General features: G+C 57.7%; 1 protein-coding gene across 5 annotated transcripts in view; it reads right to left on the bottom strand.

Annotated features, from left to right (window-relative positions):
• Positions 1–13,577, bottom strand: part of ACOT7 (acyl-CoA thioesterase 7) — a 90,630-nt gene that overhangs the window by 45,800 nt on the left and 31,253 nt on the right. For all 5 annotated transcript variants that reach the window (XM_074377566.1, XM_045518579.2, XM_045518580.2 and 2 more), the window contains exons 4-5: positions 9,885–9,976; positions 5,234–5,348 (exon numbers count right to left, since the gene is read on the bottom strand). In XM_074377566.1, the coding sequence (XP_074233667.1) occupies positions 5,234–5,348; positions 9,885–9,976 (207 nt within the window). The remainder of the gene's footprint in view (positions 1–5,233; positions 5,349–9,884; positions 9,977–13,577) is intronic.

Here is a 13,577-nt window from a genome sequence, read left to right as displayed (position 1 = left end):
CTCAAACGGGGTGGTTGCCTGACGGGGTCAAAATGCTGGAAAACTGGAGTTCAGGAGAGCTGGGGCCTTAAGGATTTACTTCCACACTCCAGACATCTGTTTGTTCTCGAGCCTCACAGCTCAGGGAGAAGCAGACTCAACTTTCGAGCTCGTATGTGAAGGGACATTTGCTCTGAGAGGCCCCGCAGGAAGGAGGGGGAGCGGAGAACCACTCTTCGGGCATCTTGAGATGCTCCCGGCTGTAAGGGCCCTTGGCTGTGTCGGGAGTGAAGAAGTGGCTCCCACTCAGGGGAGAGGGGGGCGCTCCCATTTTCACCCACAGTCAGTTCCCATCTCTGGGGATTCTGGTGACTGGCTTGCTCCCTCCACCTGCTTCCCAGACTCCCCGCGTGTGACCAGCAGGGCACGCACCGGCTGCCCTGGGAGGTCCCCACTTCTGCCTCGGGCTCTGACACAAGCACCCTCGTGCCAGCAGCCCCTCATGGCATCAGGGGCTGGTGGGCAGCAGCGGAGTGGAGAATTCCCCCCCGAGAGGCCACATTCTGGGGACTCTGCCATCCAGATGTGGGCCTAGCAGGCCTGGTATGGGCCCCTTGGAGCTGGTGCACAAGGGCGCTACCCAAAACCAATCAACAGATGACACAGATGACTCTGGGTGGGGGCACTCAGGTGACACCAAAGGCTCCGGGAGAGGAGCTCCAGGGTCTCCTGGTGTCCCCTGGGACTGCAGTCAGCGCAGGTGACTGAGGGAGGAGATGCTTCCTCTCCCAGCTGCCTCCTGGGTCCAGGGGCATCCACAACGGCCTGAATCACTGAGACCACAATGGGCCTCAGGGGAATGTCACCAGATACGCTGCACAGGATGAGAAGGGGGCCCCAAGAAGGCCTCCAGGACTCTGCCCTGTCTGGTTCCTAATTTCACTCCAAGTGGAAAAGACACCCCTGGAACCCAGGGAGGTGCAGTTAACAGTCCCTGCAGGTCAGGGTGCACCAAGGGCCACACCCACTGCAGCCTCAGCGGTTCCCTGGGGAGACTGGGTGGGGGGCACAGCCCACGGAGACACAGAGGACGCCAGCAATGTCCCTCTGCCGTCACAACCATCACAGAAACCCAGGGCAGTGCTGCCCAGCCCACGACCCCCCTCATCTCAAAGGACTGCCCCCTCAGGCCTCTCTCTGCAAAGCCTACGGGCCGAGAACAAAAAGGCCCCGAGAGCCACGTTGCTTTCTCTGCTTTGTCTTCCGCTCATAAAAGACATCAAAGTAACCATTTTACAGCATGAATGGAAATGAAAAGCCTCAAATTTGGCCCACTCTCAGGAACTGCTCTGACCAGCTAAGAGGCTCGCGTCTGGACAATGATAAAAGAATTTTTTTTTTCATTTCTAACAATGGAAACAGCACAGCAAAATCTCTGTCATGTCAAACAGCTACTTATTCAAATGACAAGCCGCCTGAAATAACTATAACAACCCAGCCAGAGAGAGGCCGCCACTGTCGGGCAGTTACGTTTAAAATTTCAATTAAGCCACGACTGACGATTTAGTGTTCTTAGAACTTGCACTGATGAGCTCTGAACAAGTGAAAACACCAAAATTCTGATGGAAAAAAATACAGCCGCAAACCCAACACCCCTGGCCGAGAACTGCAGCTCACAGGCCTCTGTGGGGTAGACCGTCTGTTGGCTTCACTGTCCCTGACCAGGCACCTCCTGTCCTTGGTCATCCTCAAGGGCCTCTCCCCTGTTCTCCACGTCCTGTTTCTTAGAGGAACCAACGGGAAATGTGAAAGGGAGCTTTGAAGTACAAGGTCAAGGCTCAGAGATCTGGGGGTTACCCGTGATCCATGATCACACACGGGGACTGGATAGGTTCTCAGGTCATTGTCCTTGAGGGTGAGGTGTGACTGGAAGGCAGGACCGGGCAGCCAGTCTCCCGACCCTCCTCCGCGCATGACTGGACCACACTTCCCAGCCTCCACGGCGAGGCTGCTTTCCAGCCACAGGGGCATGAGGAGAAGCGTCTCATGCTGATGGGCGAGCTTCCCGGCCCTTCCCTCCCAGGGTGACCCCAAGAGCTACCTACGAAAGATGCAGTGCGACAAGACCAAAGAGCCTGAATCCCTGAGCCCCTGCCTTCTGGAGGAGGTCCCCCATTAGGACTTTACAGGAAATTAACCTCTACTGAGTTAGGCACCAGGATTATAGGGTTTAAGCAGTTACCGTGACCTTGACTGTTAAGAGTGCCTAAGCTTTGAACCTGCAGCTTCAAAATGATGTAGAGATGTTGAGTTAGGTCCCCGGGGCAGCAACAGACGAGACACTCAACACTGTCCTAGACAGATACAGAACTCTCCTGTGTTTCCAGCCAAGGAAACTGCAGCACAGAAGGGCTAAGTCCCCATGGGCCGGAGCCCAGGTGCTAGCCCAGCAGTGGCCTCCAGAACATACATTCCTCCTCCTGCTCCCTCCCCAGAACAGGATCTGCTGGCCAGAGCCTGGGGATAAGGCTCTCCTACCCAGGGCGAGCCCCTGGACAGGCAGCACCCTGTGGACGGCTCGGAGCTGATCGGCCTGTGGAGGTGGCTGGGCGCTAGCTGACCTCTGGGAGGCAGAGCCCAGGCCCAGCCCAGGAACTAGGGGTGGGTCTGAATTGCCAAGACTCTGGTTGTCCTGGCAGTAGGGACCAGACTTCAAGGTGAACGCTGTTTCAAACCCAAAGGCCAGGAATGAGGCTGGGCTGATTTTGTCATAAACCTGATAGCCCCCAAAACAGATGGTTCAGCCCTATGCCAAATAGTCCCTATGCAGTTAAGGCTGGACAACTACTGGCCATGGATTGAAGAGTTCGAGGTAACTGTATTTTGTCTTGTCAGATGGAGACAACAATAAGAAAAACTGGGCTTTAAAGAGCTGCCAGACTCTCTGAAAAGACACCTGAAAGATGAGGTCAGCCCCTGGTGGGGTTGCTAGGCAACAGCTGCAGAGGCTGAAATCTGGTTCTGGTTTTAAAAGTGACGGAGAGAGGCAGGTCCAGGGGGACTCGTGGGTGGGGGTGGCAAGTTTGGGCCAGGGCAGCCTCACCCCAGGACGGGGGGGGGGGGTCTTCCCACAGGAAAGGGCACGACTGTTAGAAGGCCACAGTGACAAGCACACACCCCAGTGTTCAAAAGGACCGCAGAATGGATATACGACTTCCTAAAGAAGTGGCTAAAAGTCAGGCCCTGATCTAACTATCCGAGAAAGACGCACTTCTGTTAGGGCTGGAAAAGCAGAAAGTAAAAGCTTGTAAAAACCTATCACGAAATCTTGAGATTCAGAATGCCATCTTTCATTAGCATCGTTGGACAATAACAGATTCTGAAAAATATCTGTATCAGATTTACAAGCAAATAGAGGATGGCAAACAAAATAATCGCATGAGTGAAGGAATTTAAACTGATCGAAAACCCTGGGTAATTTCAGTTTCTCAGACAGTCAGTCAAAGGAATAAACTGGGATTAGCCTCACGGTTCTCAAAGTCTGAGACTCAGTCTTGGGCCCCAGCTTCCACCCCAAGCCCTCGCCAGCCACCCTTCAAGGAGGGGCGGGTGGGTCCAACCCCTGATGCTGGCCGGAGCCTCTTCCCAGCCCTCCTTGCCGCTTCCAGGCTGACACCGTCTCTCCCCTTCTGTCTCTTACAAGGATACTGGTCATTGGATTTGGGGCCCGCCTGGGTCACGCAGGATGAGATCCTTAACTTCATTACATCTGCAAAGGCCCTTTCTGTGAATAAGGTCACAGTCACAGGGTCCAGGGATTGTGGCACGGACCTGTCCTCTTGCGGGGTCCTCTGTCAACCCAATTCAGCCTCTCTCTCCAGGGAACGCCCCCAGCCCCGAGTCCATGCCTTTCTCGAGCTGTCTCCGCTCCCCTGCGTCCCCCTGCAGGCCTCCATGCCTCTGCCTGACCTGCCTGCTCGCCTGCCCTCCCAAGAGCAGAGCCTGGGCCTGAGGTCGCTGTCTGCCCCCTGTCCCACCAAGGGGAGTGGGATGTGCCCCAGGGCCTGGATAAACTTGGTCATCACAGGACCCCCAGCCTGCCCTGTGGGTTACCCACACCTTTCATTTTTAAAAGATGCCACTACCTCAGGTCTCATTAAAGCAGCAATATTCCATTTATACCCACAAGTAGTTTTCTCGTTGTTTGTTTTGGTGTCTGTTGGAAAGCAGACATGACAAGAACAGTGAAGACACCAACCTAGCAGCTCACTGGCCTTCACTGTGGGCCATGAAGGGGGAACGGAGGGGAGGGGGAAGGTGTGGAGGGGGAAGTTATGACCACAAGATCTGCAGACTCCTACACACACGGACAGATGCTGCCTGAGAAATCTAGTGCACCGGCCGAACGATAGACCCAGGACAGAAAGTCCTGCCCTAATCTGCACACCTGCAGGGCTTCACCAGTCCCCCACGCCAATGCCAAATGTGGGCTGCAGCCAGGAAGGCAGGCGGGCAGCACCAGCGTGCAGGGCCTCCGAACTGTCGCTGTGTGACCCGCATGGAACACGGACGCCCCACAGGAGAGGCAAAGGGCACACAGCTCGCTCTCCACACGATTAGATGTGGTCACTGTGTGCAGAGGAGGGCGAGGCACGTTGCCAGGAAGCCCGGCGGGAACAGAGGCCGCCGAGCCCCCGCAGGGAGAGTTCTGTTAGGGACTCCGGCGGGAATACCTCCCTGTCCTATTTAGACGTGGACGACACCCACATCCAGGGCCCAGGGCTCCTGTTAAAGCCTTACCAGCCTGGACCTGCAGCCCCAAGGGTGAAGGCTGGAAGGAAGCAGCCCCCCAGGGAGCCAGGCACCCGCAGCCGGGGCTCAGGGTCTATTTACCGAGGCCACGTCTGGGCGGCGGGCAGGGGGAGAATGCTGTGGGAACAGCTGCAGCCGTTTGTGTCTTTTTATGAGCTGGAAATCCCATCATATGCGCACTTCTGGGCGAACTTGGGACAGACAAGAGAGAGCAAATTCTCCATGCCCAGGCGTGCGGAGTCCCTCCCCGCGCGGGGTCTCCGGCCGGCACTCCGTGGAGCAGACGCCCCGGGCCTCCTGGTGGCCGAGCTACTGGGCTGCACGGTGCAGGGCAGGGCACAGGGCACGGCGCCCGGGGCACACCGGCCCCCAGGAGAGGACACTCGCGAAGCGGCCGCACATCTGCCGACAGAGCCGGCCCCGGCCCCCGCCCCAGCCCTACCTGGGTTCAGGGCGGGCTGGACGATGTCCCCATTCCTCCACTTGGTCTCCATGCGCTCCAGCTTCTGGGCCTCGTAGCGCTTGCGGCCCTCCTCCTCCTGCTCCTGCCGGGAGTACTGCGGGGGCACAGGCAGAGGTCAGGCGCCGGTCCCGCGGCCCTGCCCCTCTGCACGGGGCTGCTCTTCTTTCTCTGATAATTACATTTCATATAAATAAATACCACGCAGTCCTCCCCACTCAAGAGAAGCTGGATCACGTGTTAGGTTTACAACCTCCCTAGAATCATTTTTACGCCCACATGTACATCAAAGTTCTGCCAGGCTGTACTCAAAGTTTACACGTAACAGAGTTTCCTCCTCTCACGGTGCCACCTACCACAATCCATGCGGTGGATCCTACCAGTTCTCCGCTATTAAAGTAATATCATCCAACAATCTCAGCCACTTAGCATTTTACAGCTACCCCATTCTTTCCCAGTCCCTCCCCAGACACAGATCTGCAGGCTCAGGGAGCCCCAGAGGGGCCCAGTCTCCTGCAGACGGGGCGAGGCGCAAGGAGGCCCTGAGTGTCCCCAACACTGGGCAGCCTCGCTCTGCTGACTCCCGGCCAGTCAAACAGGCTGCACATTTGTAAGGAATGTTCACCAAACCTACGACAGCCCCCCTAAAGCTCTCCTAATGGATCACAGGGGTTCTGACCCAAGAAGTTAAAAATGAACACGAAAACTTGGCACAAAACGGGGACTTCCGAGGGGACAAGGACCCAGTAGGGGCAACACCCCACCCCGGGAGCCGTCAGAGAGGCCCTGGGCAGGGTCCACTTCCCCGGTGCCTTGGCCCTCCGTGCTGACCACTGCTGGCCACTCTCTGGATGAGCTCTGCCCTCTGCCCTTTCACTCACTCCCCCAGCAGCTCTGGCTGAGCCCACAGAGAAGCCACTGGGCCCAGGGCCCCGCGTGTTCCGCTTGCCCCTGCAATTTCAGACCTTCTCGCAAAAGATGGTTTTAAATGTCTTGTTTGTCCTATTCATGGCTCTGCTCCAAAACTGTACAGGTCTGGATACATTCCGTGGCTTAATTACCATTATCTGGGGCTTGAGAACTCATCTCTAAAGGCAGCTGGGTGGTTTGCTCAAAAGAAACAAAGTGTGCTGAGTGTTTAAGTCGCAGTGGACAACTGAGCCTCTTCCTCCATAAATAAACTTCCTTATGCTTGCTGTGCAGAGCCAGGACTCTGAGAGCAGAGCTTGTGCTGGGCCTTTCTAGTATAACTGAAGGATGACCTACGTGTCCTCAAGAAATGCCTTTTAAAGACATTTTCTAAAAAGGGGCCAACCTCCCCGGTCTAATAAACCCTCACGTCCAGCACACCCATGAGGCCTCTGCAGTCACGCGGGGACTGATGGAGGCCCTGGTCCCAACACGGGCCACGAGGAGGAAGAAAAATGCAGCCTCCTCACAAACGCTTCCTGCTGGCTTTAAGTCTGGGGACAGCATTACTAGAGCATTCTAATGATGGGCTGGCACCCAGCTCTCACCCGGAGGCCTCATCAAAACCCGCTGATCTGAAGCAGAGGCAGCTCAGCAGCAGTCTGCGCGAGCCTCTTGATGCAAGCTCATGTTCAGACACTGAACAAAACCAGCATCCACTCTCCAAAGGCCACCTCGCCTCTCGGAGGCTGCAGCTGCCCTCCAGCCACCGCAGGGTCTCTTTTTCCACCACGGGGCCACTGAGGTCCCAGTTCCTTGGGGGAAAAGGTGGAGCAAAGTGGCAAAGTCCTCACTGCGTGACACTGAGGGGGCGCAGCTGGGCTTCCTCCAGGGAGATGCACACACATGCTCAACCCATGCACATTCGTTCGTGTGGCAGCAGGGTGGGGAGATGTGTGTTCTGTGTGTGATACCTACGTATGTGTACGAGCGATGCGTGTGATAAACACGTGTGTCACATGTGAGAGACATGTAAGACACACACATAGAGACATACATGTTCTTAAATAAATGACAGCCATCTGTGAAGGGCAGGCTGGATGCCGGCGGCCGAGCACATGAGTAAGAATGCCCCTGGGGCCTGACAGCAGACCTACACGTCAAATCGGCTGAAGGCTTAGCATGTGTGGGGAGAAGGAGGCGCAAATAAACGTGAGCAACGGCTGCAGCTGGGAGCCGTGTGGCTGCTTCCATCCAGAGCTCTGCTTCCGCCGGGCGGAACGCCTCCAACACTTCCCCCTAACGGGGGCAAAGTTGATATTTATGTCTTATCAAACCCAGCTACATGAAAGGAATGGGAAAGCTACTGGGAGCCCCTCCGGGATGGAGGAGGGAGAGCAGGGGACAGAGGGGTGATGGGGAGAGCTGCCCCGTCCCTGCGGGGAGGTGGGGACAGGGAAACAGGGACCACGGAGCCTGCGGCCGCCTGCCCCTCCCCCACTGGCTAAAACCCCACCAGCTCTCAGCACATGGGCCCCAGGGGGCCAGGAGGAAGCACAAGCTAATGTGTTTGGCCCAGGAATCTTCCTCCAGCATCAACCACTCAAGATGTATCATGTGGTGCTGGAACTGGAGACATGGCTTGCTGGAGAGTTCTAAATTTTGTAGCATCTGAAAAGTTAATCAGCTCAATAATCGTGTCTGAGTATTTACATATGATGTGGCTAATTTAACACCGAGTGCTTAGTGGGAAGGATGAAACTGGGAGTGAGTACACTTGTAATTTCTAAAGAGAACAATCACCATGCTCCAGACTCCTGCTTCTTGCGTCTTAAAACCCCTGAGTTAGTGCTGTTGAAAATGATGCAACTTCCATCTCTCCAGCAGAGAAGAGGGGGTGGCAGGGGAGAGACAGAGAGAGACAAAGAGGAAGGGAGAGATGGAGGGGGTCGAGGGGAGAGAGAGAGGTGGTGGGTGGGCTGGACTAAAGGGCAGTGTTCTGGGTTGAACAGTGTCCTGTCAAAATTCCTGTCCACCTGGAACCGGAACGTGGCCTTTTTAAGAACTAGGGTCTGTGCAGGTAAAATGAGTTAAGACACACATGCACGCACGCACAGACACGCACGCGCAGACACGCGCGCACACACACCGCATGCACACACAGGCACGCACACACACGCACGCACACACTGAAGGAAAGCCAGGTGACAACAGAGGGGGAGGCTGGAGATGCAGCCACAAGCCAAGGAACCCCTGCAGCCACCAGGAGCTGGACAAGGCAGGAAGGACCCTCCCATAGCCTCCAGAAGGAGCACAGCCCTGCCGACAACTTGACTTCAGACTTCTGGCCTCTAGATTTGGGAGAGAACAAACTCTGTCGTTTTAAGCACCCCAGACTGTCATGGCAGCCCCAGGGAACTCAAATAGGTGGGACACGTGGGACCCATAGGCTCCACACCCTGGCCCTGAGAGCCCGCTGCTCTCCTCACCTGTGGAGGGACAGGTGGCCCCAACACTGGCTGTCGGCACTACCACCCTGCTCCCACGGTACCAAATGATGGACCACCCACCTGATGCAAGGTCTAAGCACCCTTCCCATTCAATGTGGATAGAGCTCCCATCACCAAGATATTTTGTTAAAAGTCTACAGACTAAATGGCCCAGCAGCCAGCCACCCCACTAGGAAAAGCCCCACCTGGGCCTTGACTCCTGTCTCCGCAGGGGCACAGGCAGGGTGCCCGGTCAGACGCTGAGCTGGCACAGGGAGAGGGCAGGAAGCCAGTCGCAGGAAGTCCCCACTGCCCCAGGTGGCCCAGGGCCACAGGAAGGCGCCCAGGTGGGAGACGGAGCCAGACTCCCACAGGAGGGAAGGGCCTGTCCCTGGGAGTCCCTGTGAGCTGAGGAGGAGGACGGGAGGCGATACTCCATGTGCTTTGTAAGCAAACAGAGCGGGTACCAGTTCCTAACTGTCCGGTCCCCAGTCTTACTATTCTTAGCAACGTATTCTATGTGCGTCTGGCCGAAGGAAGATGCTCCCCGCAGGGCAGACACTGCCGCAGCCGTGGCACAGGTCCCTCCGAGAACTGCTGTCCCTCGAAGGTGGGAGCAGCGCAGCAGGCCTCCAAGGACAGACGATCCCGTGTGTCCTTGAACATCCAGGGACGGGCAGTTACAGGAGGAGGAGCTATCAGGGAAGGAACTAAATCCCTCTCTCAGCCTAATGTTCGCTCTCCAAAAGCCTGCCCCCACCCCCGAGCCAGCCCACAGCGGGGCTGCTGGGCGTGAACACAATGAAATCTTCCCACGCAGAGATGTGTCTGTCCACAGCAAAACCGGAATGAGAGAAACCAAGGATGGAGGGGGTGCCAGCAGGGGGAGAGAGAAGGGGCTGAAACAAATGTCCTCAGGGGCCAAGGTGGGCGGGCAGCCTGGAGGTCCTGGCTCTCCCAGGACTGGTCACCCGGCACAGTCCTGTCACCCGCCTTTCCTCTGGCCAGAGTCCTCCGGGAGGGGTGTCCACGGGCCCAGGCCAGCCTGCGCTCACATTCCCAGCATGAATTACACCTGCACTGAGTGATCCTAGAAGGGATGCGCCCCCCTCCAACCAGCGCTTCCTGCTGGTGGCCCAGTGTGATGCTGCTCTCCTCGGATGCCCCACCACCACTGCCGGCCCCCTGCCCCCTCCCCAGCCCGACGTGGCGAGAAGGGGGAGAGGTCTCCTTACCACGACCGGAGGCACCTCCAGGACCTTGTCCACATTCTTCAGCGACAGGGGCACGTACCATAGGGTGGCCTTATTGGTCAGCTTTTTGGTACCTTCAGAGAAGAAGAACCCGTGAGTGATGGCCTGAGAGCCAGCAGGGCATGTCAGGCACAGGGCAGGGGGAGCTGAAACACCACCTCTGGCCCCCACCTCCAAGGCCTTCTTCAGCCGCGAGGTGCAAGTGTGAGCAGAGTGGGGAGAGGAGTGGGCCCCCCAGCGTGGGGAGCCCCCACCCCAGCATGCTGCACCCCCACCAGAGGCTGCTGGAAAGGGTTCAGGTCATGTGGTTTAAGCCTGGGGTTCCTGGGCCTGTTGGCTTTCTAGCACTTTCTAATATGGAAAGCCTACATCTGGAGGGCACCGACTCCAGGCAGGCCTCCAAGGAATCTCCAGAGGGAGAGAGGGAAGACTGTGGGGAGGGGCAGGCAGGCCTCGGCCCCCTCCCTGGGAAGAGTGGGACAAAGCCAGGCTGGGCGCAGTCTCCACCAAGAGATCCCTGCGACGAATTTCACCCAAATTTGAGAAGGCTCTGCTGAGGAACTTGACGTCCTGATGCTCAGAAAGGGAGCGTCCTCTGGCAGATCTGTCCACCTGTCTAAACGCCGCCAAAAGCTCCAGCTGGACAGGGAGCAGTTCATGGAGGTGAAGCTGAGGGTTTGGAGGCAGAGCCCACCCAGGCAGCCAGGGAAGGGGCAGAGCACAGCTGTGCCGGCAGCTCAGCGCTGCTCCTGCCTCCTGGCACCTCCCGAGCGCCCCCTCTTCCAGGTGTGAGGCGCCACACCAGACACATTTGCTGCTGGTGGCTCAGGGCTCCCATCCAGAAGCTTCTGAGCGGAGGGCTGAGAAAGAGCTGTGGATTGCTGACTTCTACTCTGGGATAATGACAGAAAACAGAACCTGCTTTGGGGCACTGAGCCCAGCCTCAGGGCAGAGTGGGGCTGCCAGGGTGGGGGGCCTGTCTGGGCTGAAAATCACGGGCCACAAGAGCGCAGAGATCACGTGGTCCACACCCCTCATTTGCACAGGAGGAGCCTAGGCTCACAGAGTGACTCGGTGCCATTTTAAGTACAGACCTGGGTCTCCCAGGTCCCAGTGATTTCAGGGAAGCATTTGCAAGAGTGCCTTTTAAAAGCTGCCTCTTCAACATGGAAGATCCCCAATGCAGAGGAGAGTGGCAGAATTGGGGGACAGAGAGAGGAAGTGGAGCAGCGGGGAGCAGCTCTCCCTGAAGTGCCCCCAGAACTCATTTCCTACTGGTTCTTCCTGACCTGCCTTCCCGAAGCATACCTGGGCTTCCGTTTCCTGCCCTAAACGCAGCCTCAAGGACCAAGCCAAGCCCCAGCTGGTCACTTAGAAAGAGGGCGAGGCCCTTGGTGCCCAGGCAGCTCCTCAGGCCGGAACGTCCTCCGCCCGGCCCGGCCACGACGGCACCATCAGGACCACAGGCAGATAATACGGAAAAATCTCTTCACTGCACTTTGACTGAGAGTGACTCTGACAACCTGCTTTTGGGAATAAAGATTTCCTGTTTGACTCAGCTAGAGCTGGCCTGACAGGCTGGTTTCCATGGGAACCCTGAGTGGCCCTCCTCCAGACCTAAATGAACACCGTGGAGCCAATGAGGCAAAACACATTAACTGTACTTTCTTTATCATTTAATAAAACCATCAAAAGGCACTGCAGGACTAAAAACATCTATTCTGAAATTTTAAGAGCTCCCAGCTATTTTCTGGAGTGATTCGCGGCAATCACATCCTAGTTAGCTTAATATTTTGACAGTTGCCGGAATGAATGAGCAAACCTTTTCAAAGGTTTGCTCATTCATTCCGCCTGGGCGTGTGCTTGCCTGGCTGCATCACAAAGGTGGCGCGGCCCTGATAGAGGTGGACGCACAGAACAGGGGCCCTGCTTCCTGGGGTCGAGAGACATGCAGACAGCTCAGGAGCAGCCCGGGGCTCCACCCTGTCACCTGTTTGTCTGCCCAGCCCAGACTCCCCACCTGTCACAGTCCACCTGCCGGCCCAGCCAGTGTTCACCGAGGGCCTGCTGGCCAGGCCTGCTCCTGGAGACTGAATAGACCAGGAGGCCACACACCCTGCCTTCTAGGGGCTCACATCCTAGTGGACAGGTGGGCAGAGACACATCAAGACAGGAGGGACTCAAGACCCAGGGTCCCAGAATAGGAGAAGCTCACACAGATCCCAACACAGAAAGACAGGACAAGGGAGATGCAGACATGACGATGGGACCCCGAGAGGAAGACCCAGATGAGTAAGAAAGATGGGGCACCCGGCCATCCAGCAGGGGCTCCAGGGCAAGGTGACCAAGACGGGCAGAAAAGCCCCAGCCCTCAGGGCTCCAAGTCTTGCTGCTCCCATCTCGTGGTAAAGCCTGTCTTCTCCCTCGACCTCAGGCCTCCTCCATCTCAAAAGGCTGGGCAGTGTGGGACATCCCTTGCCTTCTCTGAGCCTCTGTCCTCGCACGTGCGCAAGGCCCGCCCCCGCTGTCCCAGGAGGGGGAACGGCGGGGCAGTGCTCCTCGCTGCTCGGGGCAGTTTAGGCTCTGATGCCCATCCTTCAGGGCCAGGGTGGACACTCAGGGGGGCGGGGGAAGCACCCTGACAGCAGGGGTCCTGCCCACGAGGCCCTCTCACCTGCCTCCTGCCCACCCCTGCTCTGCCATGGGAGGGACCCTGCAGAACGGGGCTGGGGCATGTCATTCTAGACCCAGCCCTCTGCTGGCACCTGCTCTCAGCGCAGAGGCCCAAATCTCCCTGATTCATTCACTCATCAATTATGGACGCCACGTCTGTTATGAGCCAGCGGGAGCTGCGGGGAAGGGAGAAGTCGGAGGTCCAGGGCGGGGCTCCTCAGCCCCGCCCTGCACACACCTGGGCCCGTCAATCTGAGGGGCCCGCCTGAGCACCATAGCTTCCGCCAGGACGGCAGCAGCTCAGCCCGACTGAGACAGCCGAAAACGTCCCCTTGAGAACCACCTCTCGAGGGAGGAGCAGGACCCCAGGGATCCCTGCAACACAGAGGAAGTGAGCTCCACTTTGATGCCCGGGAGGTCCCCGTCCCCCCCGCCTCTTGTCCGCACTCGCACATAGTGCGATGCCGCTGTCCATGGGGGTTCCTCCCGGGCTGTGGCCTCAGACACGCCAGAAAGGGGGCTTGGACGCCAGGAATCTACAAAGCAGACCCCAGCTCCATTTTTGAGGTCCCGGGCTCCCGGATACTGGAAAAATCATGATGAGAAAACATGGCTGCTGCAGGCGCGCTCAGCAGCTAAGCGTGAAGCTCAAGTGAAGCAGAGAGCCTCACCCCGCAGCACAGCCCAGGACAGGAGGGCTGGGCACCCAGGTGGGGCACACCACAGGTGGAGGGGGGATGGCAGGGCCCACCCTGCACTGGGCCTTCTCCCGGCGGGCTGCCAGCACCAGGGTGGGAAGTCAGGGCCCTGGGCACCTCTTTCTGTGCCCCAGCCTGAGAGCAGCTTCCAATGCCCCTTTGATGCCAGAGCTGCCTGCCGGATACAGGGTGCGGGCCACGGACGCAGGACACGGGGCACAAGCCCACTGACTGCCCCCCCCGCACCTGGCAGTGGCTCAGCTGAGTCATCCACTGTGCGTGGTCGGGCCTGCTGCAGTTGCCA

This window comes from Camelus bactrianus, chromosome 13, assembly GCF_048773025.1.
Source record: "Camelus bactrianus isolate YW-2024 breed Bactrian camel chromosome 13, ASM4877302v1, whole genome shotgun sequence".
Lineage (NCBI taxonomy): Eukaryota > Metazoa > Chordata > Mammalia > Artiodactyla > Camelidae > Camelus > Camelus bactrianus.
Note: the sequence above shows the minus strand (reverse complement) of the source record. Positions and strands in the feature narration are given on the sequence as shown.